General features: G+C 46.8%; 4 protein-coding genes and 1 non-coding gene across 5 annotated transcripts; 2 read left to right on the top strand and 3 right to left on the bottom strand.

Moving 5' to 3' along the window:
- Positions 1–4,176: 4,176 nt before the first annotated feature.
- Positions 4,177–4,258, bottom strand: ATNIH1004_008589. Its single transcript has one exon. It is a non-coding gene; the product is annotated as a tRNA-Gly (tRNA).
- A 756-nt stretch (positions 4,259–5,014) lies between these two features.
- Positions 5,015–8,253, top strand: POL5 (DNA-directed DNA polymerase POL5; the record flags this gene model as incomplete). Its single annotated transcript, XM_033573195.1, has 5 exons — positions 5,015–5,386; positions 5,448–6,042; positions 6,104–6,912; positions 6,983–7,282; positions 7,357–8,253. The coding sequence occupies 5 exons, from the start codon at positions 5,015–5,017 to the stop codon at positions 8,251–8,253; spliced, it is 2,973 nt and encodes a 990-aa protein (XP_033423747.1).
- Positions 8,254–8,423: 170 nt separating this feature from the next.
- Positions 8,424–9,497, bottom strand: ATNIH1004_008587 (MOSC domain-containing protein; the record flags this gene model as incomplete). The annotated part of the gene is made up of 1 exon (XM_033573194.1): positions 8,424–9,497. The coding sequence occupies one exon, from the start codon at positions 9,495–9,497 to the stop codon at positions 8,424–8,426; it is 1,074 nt and encodes a 357-aa protein (XP_033423746.1).
- A 456-nt stretch (positions 9,498–9,953) lies between these two features.
- Positions 9,954–10,887, bottom strand: ATNIH1004_008586 (putative pyroglutamyl peptidase type I; the record flags this gene model as incomplete). Its single annotated transcript, XM_033573193.1, has 2 exons — positions 9,954–10,706; positions 10,777–10,887. 2 exons carry the CDS (start codon positions 10,885–10,887, stop codon positions 9,954–9,956), a joined length of 864 nt encoding a protein of 287 aa, XP_033423745.1.
- Positions 10,888–11,661: 774 nt separating this feature from the next.
- On the top strand, positions 11,662–14,066 carry ATNIH1004_008585 (cytochrome P450; the record flags this gene model as incomplete). The annotated part of the gene is made up of 7 exons (XM_033573192.1): positions 11,662–11,784; positions 12,134–12,367; positions 12,445–12,561; positions 12,616–12,724; positions 12,796–12,864; positions 12,937–13,542; positions 13,615–14,066. 7 exons carry the CDS (start codon positions 11,662–11,664, stop codon positions 14,064–14,066), a joined length of 1,710 nt encoding a protein of 569 aa, XP_033423744.1.
- Between the last annotated feature and the right edge of the window lie 1,203 nt (positions 14,067–15,269).

Below are 15,269 nucleotides of genomic sequence, written 5' to 3'. Positions count from 1 at the left end.
TAGCGCTTCTGTTCGGGCAAAACACCTTCCTGTGGCTTGGCATTGCGGTGCGTGGGCTATAAATCCGCCTTGTTCCCCCACGAGGCCTCTATTTTACATTTCTTGCTTTGGTTAAAGGCATCTTTTCCAGATTCCCTGACCGGAATAGGCGAGGTATTTTAACTGTTGGACTGATCATCCCGTCTCCTGCATTTTGCCACCCCCTTTGCTTCGGCGAGTTGCATGTGGGACTGTTCTTTGCTTCCGTTCGCGAGAACCAATCTTTTTTCTTCTCGCTTGCTTGGTAGCCTTGTCTGATTTGCAATCATTCTTTGGATATAGACTATAGACTCTTCGTTGAATTTGCCTCTCTCCCTACCGCGATTTTCTTCCTGCGCTAATGGTTTTCACTCCTGAGAAGTCTTTTCCTCCAACAGTCTGTAGCAGCGGCTCTAAGAGACAAGGCTGAAAATTGCCGCAACAACTAAGGATTATTTAAACGGCTCCGGGGGTGGATGGCGCTGCTGTTGGGTAGAGGCCAAGAACAACATTGCTTCGTGAAAGTGTGTCTTAGTATGCAGCGCCACAGATTGTTGACCTCGAAACCAGAATCAACAAGGGCCAGTAGTTTATTACCCCCGACATTCATGCTCGCCAGACCGCATTCGTGCCATTCAATTGCGGCAGAGCTTGCAAGTAGCTTGATTGTCATGCCTCACAGGTGATGATGGTCTCCCAGCCATTTGATTTGGATAGTGTTAGATAGGATGTTCCGGGAAGTCAAGTGGATGCTGGTGTTGAATCATCGGGAGTAACGATGGCCGTTGATCCGTTCCTACCACCTTTTGTCTCGGCTGCAGCAAAATTCTGTTGCTGCACATACCATCCGAAAATGCCGAGAGCTAGTTATTTGAGTTGTACTCGTGAAACTGCCATACTAGTCTATGTATACGTCTTCAGTCTTGTTACTTGTCTTGGTGATATGGGGTCTGCTGACATGCTATGATATCAGGAACAACACTTTAAATGAGATGAAGTGTCAAGATGCGGGCTCAGACAGATTTAACCGATATATTTAATGTTGGAGTAAATACGTAGTCAGGTACCTACCAATGCGCGGACAAGACGTAGCCTAGGGGTCATAATTGGAATTCTATTTTACCCCCTTTTTTTGAAAAAAATACTTTAAATATCTGTCTTATTAGCACAATTTATAACATGTAATGAGTAAGCTAGCTAAGTGTGGCCCCTGATTAATGTAATTTCCCACCAAGTCACCATTCCTACCAAGTCGCCACGCCTTTCCATACAATTTAGCATATTTATACCTTGAATATCTCAACCGCCAGACATTTGAACGACCCAAGACCTGAGGAATATAAATTGATATAGCTGCCTAATTCATCGCATAATCTCTCCTGTTGGCACACAAGTATCCCACCTTCCAGTGTTCCCTTTTCTTTATAAACAATCATCAGGGTTTGTGTTTATATTGTTAGCATCAACACGCCCAATGACGTACAACATACCTATCTCTCTTTCGTCTTTTCCTTTCAGTTCAATGTTCATCTATCAACTTTCCACATCTTCTCTTTATCTTTTGTTTAAACATTTATCTACCAGTCCTAGAGACTTTAATGCTTGTGAACCTGGAACTGAATATATCCAACAAGACATATACTGCCACTCCAAAATGGCAAGCACAAGTCTCGAAGTCTTGCCTCCTGCAAAGAGGAGACATATAAAGGAGGGGAGGGTGTTGTAGAATATCAGTCGTCTTCTATCAAACAACGGACTGTCTCGGACATCACATCATGGAGGGAAATATCAAGTATATCAGAAATGCGATTCATAAGGCGACGGAAAACAACAAGAGTTGAATCTTCGAGGACATGGGAAGGATGAATCAAAAATCGTCCGAGCAGCGCAAGAGAACGCCACCGCCAAATATGAAATCGGATGATACTTCGTCACCACGCTAACATACCCGGACCTTCGGAAGCAGTCCGGGAGCGGTATCCCGAACAGAGCCAGCAGTTGAAAGTCTGGAGTATGACTGGCATTAGTGGGGTGGAAGATACATAGAAATTCCACTAGGATTATTACTTTTGTTGGCAGAATGGTAGAACCATTGTGGTGGGTTCAATTTATTCGAATCTCCGAGATCCTAGGCGTCAGATTTCCTCCGTGCGTTGTATGTGGTTTATTGATCTGTTATCTTAGATCTGCAGGATTGCGTGCATTGATTTCCAGTAGGTTTTGCTATAATGATAACGATACCTTAGATACGACCCTAAATTAAGCATTTAATCTATTACTTGGTCAACTCATAAGCACTCTTTATTCTGCCCCTTAACACATTGGGTCTTGTTAGGAGTTCTAGTCTAGGGATAGATAAATTGGATGATTACCAGCTAGGCGAGTACTATTCTCCAATCTATAACACTTTCAACAAGGGAGATTAGTTGGCTTCACTCATAACAGCGAATCTAAACCATCCCTTCCTATTCCACTTGTACAGTGTTGCTTAATCAGATGACTTCAGTAAATCAACGGCAACCCAATCCTTATACAGCAAATCCTCAACAAAAATCTCACCCTTGCAGCATACTCAATGCCGTCAAATCCGCAAGGACATATAAAACAACCAACTCCACCAGCAGCAGATAAAGTTGACAAGGGAACGATAGTGTTGTATTCCTTGCAGTATGGTGCCTCCTATCCTAATATATACCAGTAGACCTTCACGGTCTACCACTGTCCAACCTCACTTCCATTGTCTTATCCTGATACCTGATGTGGATTAAAGTTCTGACAACTGGTGTGATTGATAGGAGGTATGCAGACTGTGGGGTTGGATGAGCGATTTATGCAGGATTATGGTTCCATCCATGTTTGGTGTATGTATGCATTGCATCTGAATCCCGGCGATAGATAGTAGATAGACATATGATACCTTACAACACTACACTACCCTATCCGGAAGAATAAGCTTCATCCATTCTTCATGATTAAGGGAGTAAAATCAGATTCGATAGTCGAAGAAGATACAGATCTTAGATACATAGTGCGGATCTTTCAGCAATCCATCCAGTAATAAGTCTTCTGTTTCTGTTCCTTTTCCTGTTCAACTACCACATTCCATGTTCCACCCATTCTTTTTTCTACTATGTATGTATTCCACTGATGGAATGCAGGTAGGCAACTAGCACCAGGCAGGCAAGAATCTTCACCTAATCCTATAATTAATAACCCGGATTGTGGACCCTACAAACAAGCCACCAATAGTCATCTGTATGCGTTCCGCAAAGCCCTATAAGTGGTACCAAGAGGTGATATCCCTCTTGATGACGGAGAGGTACCCCACAAATTGACCCTAGGATTAACTGGATCGGTATGGTCCATTCCTATGAATCAGACTATATAGAGGACGAGTAAGGGGTTTTGTTTTTTGGGGGTCCATCCTACTTGGTAAGTATATAGATTATATGTGGAGAGCAAGAACAGGGTTGCTTGCAAGGGGTGTACAGTCCCACTTTGGGCTTGTCGGCAGGTTCTCCGTACTTCGGCTACCATAACCGAGGGAATTAATTGCTGATGAATTGCTGGAGATGGTTTGCATTTAGTTGTTTGTTTGATGAGTTAGTGAGAAGTTGAAGAATTGGAATGGGATAGCTATTTTGTGAATATGCAAGACGGGGTAGACTTTAGATTTCTGCTAGAGGGATAGGATAACTCTTTAAGTGTTGGACTATCTGGTATCGGGGATCCAGGGTAAGAAAGTTTGCAGTTTGCTCCGCCGAAGAGGAACTTTTCATATCTGAGATGCTTTTCAACCGTTCGGCCTGGTACTACACATTTTCAGGAGATTAAATGGAAGCCCAATTTAGGGTTTCTTCTCAAGATGTTGTCTCCAAGAGCATGTGTTTGAGAACTGGTCTTTCCGAGAGGTGCCATAGTTGACGGTGTAACTGGTAAAGGCTTTTTGGCCATTCATTGCTCGCTTCTTGGAAGCTTCCACGTATTGGCGACGATCTCGGGGTTCTGCTAGATCTGAAATCTTATAGCATATTATCTCCAATTTCATCGTATTTCCTTCCCTCCTATGGCCTCTGAAATCCAAGCACTCTTTTGCTTTTTCTATGAACAATTTAGCAGGGCGTACAACGTGTACAGAGCGGGCTAAAAACAAAAAAATGCGTCAGAGGGGAATCGAACCCCTGGCACAACTTATCAGTTAAGATGGAAGAGTTGTATGTTACCACTACACCACTGATGCTTCCGTAGAAAAGAAATTTTCTTTTATTGTTATTAGGAGGGATCTGTAACCGACCCTATGTCGAATTCCCATACTAACCAAGCCTCCGCCTGTGTAATGGCAATATCAGGTAGCTCGCTCCATATCTATTTTAATTTACAGAAGTGGCTGGCAGTGGAAGTTAAGTAAATCTATATTCAGTAAAACCTGTCAAGCAATTATACTACTATAAAGAACCCAACCCTCAGTACACCCCTTATAGCATATTTCAATACTCTGCAGGCTAAGACTTCCCGATTTCTGAGAAACCAGATTGTTGCATCACAATATTTAATTCTTTCATATATAGTGCTTATTTTTCTCTGTCACTGGTGCCAATTTAACTGACCTGAGACTTACCTAATATATATATATATATATATATATATATTGGCTTGTGAATAGAACTCCTGCAGATCCAGCCATGACATCTATAAGAACAAACAAATAGGCACTATATTGTTACTAGAGTTCCAGGACAATTTATATTGCAACCCATAGCATTGAATTAAGCTGTTGACCATGAGACTGATGAGAAAATGGACTAGCCCAAAGTGGCCTAACAGATGGCGCTAACCGTTTCTGGCACATCGCTCATAATTTTTTTGCCGTGGCTCGTCATCACCACCAGCAACGACAAATTATCCTCGAGCATTTCACGGCCGATTCTTGCAAGAGATACTGTTTCAGCGAGAGGATTGTACGACTGCAGAATCACCCTTTCTCTCTCCCAACGCAATGGCCCAAAATCAAGCCGGCTCTAAGAAGCGGCGTCGCGAGCCATTCAACGTCAATACCAAGTTGGTAGAGATATACGAGGATCTTGCCAGCGAGAAAGACGAAATTCGATTAAAATCCGCACAGGCGCTGGTGTCGCAGTTTACCCCCGATAAAAACCCCACAGATGAGCATATTCAAAGAGTCCTACAGAGACTCATCCGTGGTCTCTGCAGCAGCCGGAAGGCCGCAAGAATCGGGTTTTCCATCGCTTTAACTGAGGTCCTGAATCAAGTCTTTGCATCTCCTCGGGAGTCGTCGGACATTAATGTGTCCAATGTCATGTCCATCTGGGAATCGCAGTCTAGCGCTTCAGGCAGCGAGTCGGGTCAAGTATGGCATCACCGTCGACTGCGACTGACTGAACTCGGAGTGCTAACCCTTCTTTCAACAGGAACAAAGAGACCATCACTTCGGACGTCTCTTTGGGGCGGAGGCTATTATCAAGTCTTCCATTCTTTTCAACCCCAAGGCTCCGTTCAATGAGTGGGTCAAACTCTTAGATCTGGTGTTTGATCTGGCCAACAAGAAGCCGTGGATCAGAGAGGAGTGCGGCTGGATTATCTATCGCTGTATCTGTGAACTTTCTGCCCAGAAAGCTGATCCCAAATACGTAGAAACTGCCCTGGAACGTCTATGCTCCCATGACCTAGCGCGGACACCAGAGGGCGTGTCCATCTGGCTAGCAGCTAAGGACCTATTTCCATCTGTAAAATTCCCAAGCAAAGTCTGGAAGCACGATGACCCATTGGATGCACGCGAAAGGAACAACTTATCCAAAGTCTTGAAAGATTCCTCTTCCTCTGAGTCTGAAAATGGCGGCCAGAGCAACACCAAGTCATCTGGCGTCTGGAATTCCAAGCTTCATTTTGCTTGGGACGCCGTTATATCTAGATTCAGTGCTGTTACTGGCAAGGAGAAGTCTAAAAGCGAAGGCTTCGCTTCATCTCGTCTCAGTTTTGTCGATTTCTGGACTGAAGTTGTTGACAGTGAGTTCATCCTATTACTCCTTCAGAAGGTATGGACTCTAACCCGTGGTGCTCTCTATAGACGGGCTTTTTGCATCTGCTTCGTCGGAGGAACGTAAATATTGGGGCTTCCTTCTGTTCAATAAGATCCTCAACGAGGCTCCCTTGGACCTGGCCTCTCATGTGTTTACAAAGAACCTTGTAAGGTGTCTGATAAATCAGCTTGCCGTGGACGACAGGTACCTGCACAAGATGGCCGTCAAATCAGCGAAGACTATCCAAGCGCGTGTGACAAAGGAGCCGGAGTTCGCGGGGGCCTCTGTCATCGGCTTAATGGGCTCGGCTGGCTCAGTGAACTTCGATCAAGTCACCAAGACGAAAACAGTGGAGAAAATTGTTGTCGAAGCCAACTTGGATGCACTGAAGCAGATAGTGCCTCTTTTCTCTAAGCTTATTGCCTGCCCCGGCACGAATGACAGCAAGGCTGCTGCTTCAACCCGCCAACTCCTGGCTGGTCTGCTCTTGTCTATCGTCCGGTCTCGAGCCTCAGCTAGTGGTGAATCCCAGGAAGGGATCGAATCCCTGCTAGAGGATATTCTGTATACTTTTGTTCGGTTTGCCTATTTCATGGACAGAGGGGACAGCCAGGCAGCTGCTCAACCGGCCTTTGCTCAACAGACCCAGGAACTATTCCGGAGCAGAATCATCTCCTGTCTGAATAGTCTTATCTCTTCTCCAAAGCGTGCACCCACTCTCCCATATGCCGTGGTTCGCAAGATTCGTGATGTGGCCAAGTCCGGAGAGTTCGGCAATTTCATTATTAACATGGACGAGATACTTAATGACTCGGTGAAGACCGCATTTAAGGCATTGAAGAAACTCTCCAACACAGTATGCATTTCCAAACCCCCGCTGTTTTAACCCCTACCTTTTGTTTCTCAGAGATTAACGTGGGCAAAAGAAACAGGATGACGCAGGCGTTGATGCATTTAAACTTCTATACTCCATGACCATCCTTCAGGTATACAATGGCGACACCGATGCCGTATCCATGCTGGATGAACTCGATTTCTGCTATACCAAGATCTTCGCAGACAAAAAGTCTAACAAGGACGAGACTTCAGATGCATCCGACGCCCTGGTGGAAATTCTTTTGAGTTTCGCATCTAAGCAATCGCAACTTTTCCGTCGCATGAGTGAACAAGTTTTCAATGTTTTTGCGGAAAAAATCACGGAAAACGGTCTGGAGTCATTGACTTCCGTATGTGTTCTAGCTTCCTTCCATTGTATCTTCTCTTTCATTACATTGAGACTAATTAACCTGCCTAAACGTAGATCTTGGAAGCGAAAGAAAGTCTTGCTGGTCAGCAGGAAATGTTCGATCAACAAGACGACGAAGAAGGAGACGAGGAAATGATCGATATAGACGAAGACGACAGCGACGTCGAGGTAGTCGACGCAGAAGGTTCTGGCGACGAAGGAAGCGAAGACGAGGGCGAGGACGAGGATGAAGAAGAAGGCCCCGACTCCAACGCCGACTCCGACGATGAAGAAACCGCCGCCTTTGAAGCGAAACTCGCCGAAGCGCTTGGAACGCATCGCGGCGACCAAGACCTAAATGAGGAATCCTCGGATTCCGACGCGGACATGAACGACGACGAGATGGAAGAGATCGATGACCAACTTGCGAAAGTATTCCGGGCTCGTCGGGACGCTCTTGGTCAAAAGAAAGACAAAAAGGATGCGCGCGAGAACATGATCAATTTCAAGAACCGCGTGCTGGATCTACTGGAGATATACGTCAAGAAGTGCCATTCGAAGATCCTGGCGCTCGATCTTCTTTTGCCGCTTTTGCGACTTACTCGTCGATCTAGTGTAAAGCAGGTCTCCAACAAGGCTAATGCTGTGCTTCGTGAATATACGAAACTGTGTAAGGGGTCTGCACTGCCTACGCTGGAATCGACGGAGCCGGTGTGGGAGCTTCTGAAGTCGATCCATAATGAAGCGACGTACAGCGGCCCGCCTGCACATGCTTCGGCCTGTAGCCAAGCGAGTCTTCTCGTGGTGAAGGTGTTGGTGGCACACGACAAGGAGGCTATCGCTGGGGTTGTGGATGTCTATGCGGCGACTCGAAAGGAGCAGCTTCTCAGCAAGAAATGCCACGTTCAGCCGTCCTTGTTTACGGACTGGAATAACTGGTGTGTTTCGGCAAGCAAGCAGATGAAGAACTAGCTTGAGGGGTTGTCGGCTGCTATTTGCCTATGAGGATTTCATCTACGCAGAGTTTTATAGGGTCTCAAAAAAATATGTACTAAGTGAGATTATAGAGCTAGAAAACTAATTCCACTATTATACATGTGTCCAAAACGTTAGTAGGGAGTACTCCAGAAGGTGATTACACTTTAAAAGCCCTTGATGTATTTATGATTCCTGGTTTCCTCAAGAACGTCAAACCTCATACCAACCTCGATGACCCCCTCATTGCGCGGAGCACTAAGCATACCAAAGCATGGCTTGTAGGAACTACCTGCATCGACCCGTCTGTAGCTCATGAGGGTATTCCACGGTTGGGTCTTGTGTTTTTCCGCGGTATCGGGGTTGACATTCGGGACCTGGCATCGAGCACAGCGGGCAACGACATCCAGGGTGAGGGCGGGTGAACCCGACGACTTGGCAAGGTCTGCTTTCGCAATGCGCACTAATTTCCACGAATCCTCAGTCCACGGCGCATTCCCCTTGATGATGATATTGGGACGGAAGCGCTCGATGGTGATGGGATCCGCGCCGTTCGTCTTGAGCCGCGAATTAAGCTCGGCAATGGACGATTCCGAGGCAATCAGCACGGGATGAACATCGGGGAAGTTCGTGCTTTGGGTACGGCCCAGGAGACGAGGGTCTCCGTTCCCTCGCAGGATGCGAGGGGTCGGGCCCTTGTAGACCAGACAGACGTCACGGTGCAAGAGAGATGAGAACAGGTCATTTACTTCCGGTCCGTACGCGTAGCCGTCCGTCACAATGTCCCAAATCTTCACCTGCGTCAGGCTAGTGTTTGCCGCGAGCCAGGCGGCACATGGACGGGCCGGGATGCGAACAGATTGACCCTCGACACCAGTGATGGTCAGAACGAGCGAGTCGCCGTCCGGGCTGAGTCCTGTGTTGATGAGAGTCATCTGAGGGATCTGTCGAATGGTCAGGAATTCATTTGTCTTCGCATCGACGAACATCCACTGGCGATCGAGATCCAAGCCGTGCATGCGCAGTTTGGTCTTGCCCAGCTCGAAGCCACGGCACGATTTGATCGGATATACGCGAAGTGACACAACCTCGCTGGGGGGCTGTCTCGGGCCTCTGAGGCGTTGCAGAAGACTTGATTGGTTGCTTTGGGTCCATCCTGAGAGCCGGGGAATGACAAACAGAGGTACCACAATCAATAGCACGAAGATGGTCACCGAGAGGATGGTTGTAGAGCCCAGCATGCTGATTGTTGGAGATCCTGCATGACAGGCGTTGGTGATTCATACCGAAAGGGAGAATGAATGATGGGGGCATTTTTATTCATCAGTGCCGACCGCCTTCAAAGGGTCTCTGAGTCATTTTCGTGTCGGGATTTGGGGATGAGAAGAATCAGCAGTGGAGAAATCCTCAACAGTAATTAATTTGGACCAGTGATCATCGCTATATTTTCTACGGTGCAAATATGACTTCGGATAGTCCGGATGTTCTATTGCCATATATAGTCAGCGCTAAGAAATCCGGAGATATAGATCAAACATCTCCAATATGCCCGGAAAAAGCCCAAAAATTTGCAGACAAAAAAAAAAAAAAAATTTGATGTGTCATCATAACTCGTGTAAATCACGCTTGAATGCAAGTCCCAGTTCGCTAGTCACCACCTAAAAAGTCACCAACGCCGTCGGCCAGTTCGTGATATATTACGCCTTTTGATCGATCCAACATGCCACAAGGCTCTTAATCAGTGCTATGGCTACATCCTTGCCGGTTTCAATGGCCCCGTCATCGCATGCGCCAGGAACATGAAAGAAAACGGCATTTCGATTTTGCCCTTCTCGATAAGCAAGTGCTAGACTTGTATAGTAAATGAACTCGCAAAGATAGCGTCCGGCGTCATCTGAAATACGAACGTCGACTCCCGGAGATACGAACGATTCCCACGCCTCAAGTAGATCCTCATCAGGCGGACAAGGGTTCACGGGAAGTCGTAGGGCTTGAGTCACATCTTTCCGGGTAGCTGACACAGGTATCGTCGGTCCCTTGGGTGACATAGGCGCATCGGTTGCGCGTCCGGCTCGCAGTACTGGAGGCAACCCCAGCTCCCGCCATAGCCTTTCCCCGTCCTCGTAACCAGTCTTACCTTTGATGTCGGACATATGATAATGATCACGACGTGCCTGCGTTTCTACTGAATAATAGTTCCTCGTCGCCGCTATGCCTATGTGGATGACAATGTCCGGTCGTCGGCCTTCATGGCTTTTGGCGTAGTCCTCGAGTATAACCGGGAGAGTCTCACGCACCGTGGAGTAAGCAACAGGGATCGGAGAAGGATGTACATGGATGGAGACCCGACGAGAGAGGGGGCCCGAGGCGTCTGTCGAAGGGAATTCAAACGACGAAGGTAGGGACGAAGCGATCAAGTACGAGGCATTGACGAGGTTGGTTTTGAAAGGCTAATCTTCTAATCAGGCGAAATTGATCGAATAGTCAAGATACAAGGATATCCATGACATAAGAACTTACACCGAAACCTGTTACCAGAACCGAGATTTCATCAAACTGTGTGGAGGGCTGATGAGGTTTCTCTGATACTTGTGTCTGGGGTAGTGACACGCTTGGTCCGTAGTCTCCCATGTCTAACCGATCGAGCTAATCCGGGCAAGAAAAGGGTATTATATCTAAATTGAAGGGAAGGAGTGACTGTGTTGAAACCAGAGAGAAAGAGAGAGAGGGAGGCCAATATGTATGTCAGGAAGGGAGAACAAGTGAAGAGACGATCTGGATTATGTAATCCCGGGCGATCCCCCGCACCCAAATGCGGGGCTTGGCGTCACGGGATCAATTCTCGTCTTGGCAAAAGATGCTTGAACTTTTGCAGGGAATTTTTCGTTAGACTGCATCGCACATGGCAAAACAAACAGCTATGGCCGACAAACAGATGCTCTCCTTTGATGCTGCTCATTTCCGGTATCATCAATTTCTCAATCTGAAACACTGAGGATGATACAGGGAACTACCTACCTGGGATGCAGCCACCTAAAACTAGTAAGGTAGACGGCAGTTGCAGTTCTTGCAAACCAACCAGCGCTCTTTTGATTGGACCAAGGTCAACTCCCTGGAATGCATCTTTGAATTAAGCGAGCTGATCCTGATCTGGAGCATAGAATAGGCGATTTCTTCCCTGCCTTGAAGACCCCACCCTGAGTCCACTTGGATAGATCTATTCGATCTACTCCGTACTATGCAGAAAATATCCAGTCAGGTATGGACTTGGCAGGGCCCCAGCTGGGTATGGAGAGGCATAGTTTGGGTGATGACAGGCAAAAGTCTGGGCTGATCCTTCTCAGCTACTACGATGCTAATCGTTCTGCATTGTTTGTCTGGTAGCTTAACAAAGGTTCGCCTAGAATGCTTATGAAGCATCTCCGGTTGGCCACCTCCGCTGGAGCGCCGATCATTTCGATCGGACCTGCGTGTTGCGTATTCTGCGTATTCGACGCATCCAACGTCTCTTTGCAACCCTCCCTTTCGGTATCAGCCCAAAGATAACGATCTTGTTGGACGATGATATGGTCTCAGTGCCTGATGTGTGGGATGGGTAGCGAATAGTATCGGCAGCAATGATTGCAGGCCTCTCACATCTCTTCGCTTCCATCTCTCTCTTTGATTGCAATCTCCTGACCTTCCATCCCCTTCCCCTGGCCATTTACTCCCCTCCGCTTGTCTTGTTTTACGTAAATAATTCTTCTAGTTATCCTCATCTCTGCTTATTCACTTCCTTTTATTATTTTCGTACTCTCTTGTTCTTTACTTCTTATGGTGCCTTTTGCCATTTTTCTACCTTGGCGACCTTCTGAAATCAGTAACGATTATATTTTAGTTGAAGTCTACTATCATGGCTATTGAGTATCTGGACGGCCAGATCCTGGTTCGGGGCATTGCGGTGACTTTGATCCTCGTTCTTGTATGCCAGTTCTTTAGGGACCTCGCAGATGGCTTCCCCTACTGGAATATCCCCATCATAGGACGAGGTAGATGGGAGCTTTCCAACGCCAAAGCCAAAGAGCGCTATGTCAGCTCGGCCAAAGAACTTGTTGAGCAAGGTTTTAGTGAGGTATGTGGCGGACGGTTCACGATGCTCACCTGTCGAGTTAAAGACGGCAAGTTTGAAGACTGATGCTTCGTGCACAGGGCAATACAGTGTTCCAAATGATGTTTGACCATGCTCCGGTGATCGTTTTGCATCCATGCTATATCGATGAAATCAAAAACAGCCCACATCTGAGCTTTACGGAGTCTAGTAAGAAGGTATTATGACGGCAGATACGCTTCGGCATCTGAGATGATTTAACTTCCACTTAGATGTTTTTTGGTGTTAAGATCCCGGGGTTTGAGCCCTTTGATGGAGGTGACGACAAATATAACCTTGTTCGCGAAATGGTCGGCAAAAAACTTACGTACCAGGTCCTTGGTTAGCCAATCTGCTGTGGTGATTGACGCTTGCTCTTATCCTATTATAGTCTAATCTCTTTCTATTTGTAGGAAGCCTTATTTTTCCTCTATCAAGAGAAACAGCTGCTGTGCTGAACGAAAATTTACCCAAATCCAATGGTATGTTGGACCTATTATACTCTCATCTGGCACAACTTGGATCCTATCTCTAACAGGGCTTACTACACGTAGAGTGGCAACCGTTCATACTGGGGCTGGAAGTCCCGTACATCGTTGCTCGATTGTCTTCCTTGGTCTTCCTAGGAGAAAATATCTGCCGCGACAAGGGCTGGCTGAACGTCTCGGTCAATTATGCAACCGATGGATTCCATGCTGCTCGCAATCTTAGACTCTGGCCGGCAATCCTCCGACCATGGGTGCACTGGTTCATGCCATCGATGCAGAGGCTCCGGAAGCATATCGTGGTTGCTAATGAGATCATCCAACGGGAGATGCACAGAAGAGACATGATCCGCCAAGGCAAGGTGCTCGAAAATGACCATTCCAGGATGCATGAAGATGCTTTGGATTGGCTTGCAGAAGTTGCCAATGGACGGCCATTGAATATGACACGGTCCCAGATATCAATGTCTCTAGCTGCCATCCACACCTCGTCTAATCTAGTGCTGAACATCATGTACGACTTGATAGCGTATCCAGAATACATCCAGCCGCTGAGAGACGAGATAAAAGCTGTCCTGGAGGAAGACGGTGTGTTGAAGAAGAGCAGTCTCTTGAAGATGAAGAAGTTGGATAGCGTCATGAAGGAGACCCAGCGACTGAACCCCGTTAGTCTAGGTACGTTGTTTCCTGGGTTCCACCGGAGGACCGCAGTGTTGCCCTAATGTTAACTCTGGGCATTCTCGGCAGCTTTTCTTAACCGGATCGCAACCGAAGACATTACGCTTTCCAACGGGACTCATATTCCCAAAGGTGCCACTCTGACTGTGTCAGCCCATACGATGCAAGATGAGGCAGTGTACCCGAACGCGAACACCTACGACGGCTTCCGATTCTACAACATGCGTCAGATCCCGGGTAACGAGCATCGGTTCCAGCTGGTGTCGACGAGCCCGGAACACCTTGGCTTCGGTCATGGCCTGCATGCATGCACCGGCCGATTCTTCGCCGCCACTGAAATCAAAATTCTCCTCATCCACCTGCTGATGAAATACGATTGGAAATTTGCCGACAGGACGGGGCGACCGAAATCGTTCATGTATGGAATGGAGATCATTGGCGACCAGACGGTGAAGTTGCTGTACAAGGCGCGACAGCCTGAGGTTGACCTCGCTAGGCTTGGTGAAGGGATCCTTGAATAAATTCCCAGTCCATGTGGTACATGTTTTCTTTGCTGAGTGATGACTAAATGATGTATTTTGTAACTATTTATAACTAACTTAGCTATTAATTATCTCGTTATGAGCAAGACTGAGAATTCGCTTAAAAGGGTGAACAATGTGGTTCGTCTGCTGCTACCCAACAAATTTATGCACAATAATGCAAGGGAGGCTATCGGTATCCAAGCAAGAAAGTACTCCAGGTGCTATCGAAACTCCCTACCGCGTGGTCTCCAGAAGGGCAAGAGTATGACACCCCGTAGATGAAGACCACATGACAACTACGTTCACATGACCAAAAATTAGACATTTCAGCTTTAGGATGTCAAAGAGCACAGCCGCAGGACCTTTGATGGTTTTATATTTTACCAAGAGAGGAACTACACAGGTGCTACCATCCCTTCTAACATTATCCTGGTATGAACCACTGTAGCTTACAGCTGCAGCTGCATCTCTTCCAGACCTACCTGTGCACTTGCAGTGGAAGCAAGGAAGGTGCAGGATCGTTGGGTTGGGATTGTTAATCATAGGCAGGTAGGGCCAACAATTCTCTTCTCAAGTCTTTGTTTTGATCCCAGATACTTGACGGACATACCTAAGATGGTTTTATTTGTTCATTTATTTATTCATTTTATTTTATTTTATTTATTTTTTATTTTGCCAGGAATCCACCATTCCAAGACTAAGTATATCGCAGTCCTTATATCTCCGGGAAGAGGACAATTGAAATTTCGTGTTATACGTACTGATTCAATTCCAAGAATCCAAGCCGAAGGTCGAAGATATTATTAGAATCCCACTGGACTAGCATTCTTTGCAGTGGGATCTTTCAATATTAGTTTGTCCGTATTACTACCTGGTCGCTAGACAGTAGGTGGCCAAGGGTTCCTGCATAGACCCATTTGTCTCCAGGAGGAGCACCAAGAATATCCACCTTTTGGGATCCTGAGCAGAGATTCTTGCCTTCTTGGGCAAAGAGGATTGACACTTCCAAGTCTCTGCTAGTCTCTTAGTCCAGGAACCGTCAGCCACCCGTAAATGAGGACGATCTGCCTGGTCTCTGACTGGCTGGATCCCGTCAGGAAACGGTACGTTACTAAACGCGCGTAGACGCGTTCCAGACGCGTTGGGACGCGATGGGGGCCCACCTTGACGCGAGGGCGCAGCAACGTGACCAAGACCGAA

Source organism: Aspergillus tanneri, assembly GCF_003426965.1.
Source record: "Aspergillus tanneri strain NIH1004 chromosome Unknown AapTan_6_pilon_pilon_pilon, whole genome shotgun sequence".
Taxonomy (NCBI): domain Eukaryota; kingdom Fungi; phylum Ascomycota; class Eurotiomycetes; order Eurotiales; family Aspergillaceae; genus Aspergillus; species Aspergillus tanneri.
The sequence above is the reverse complement of the archived record's forward strand: the minus strand, read 5'-3'. Positions and strand labels throughout refer to the sequence as shown.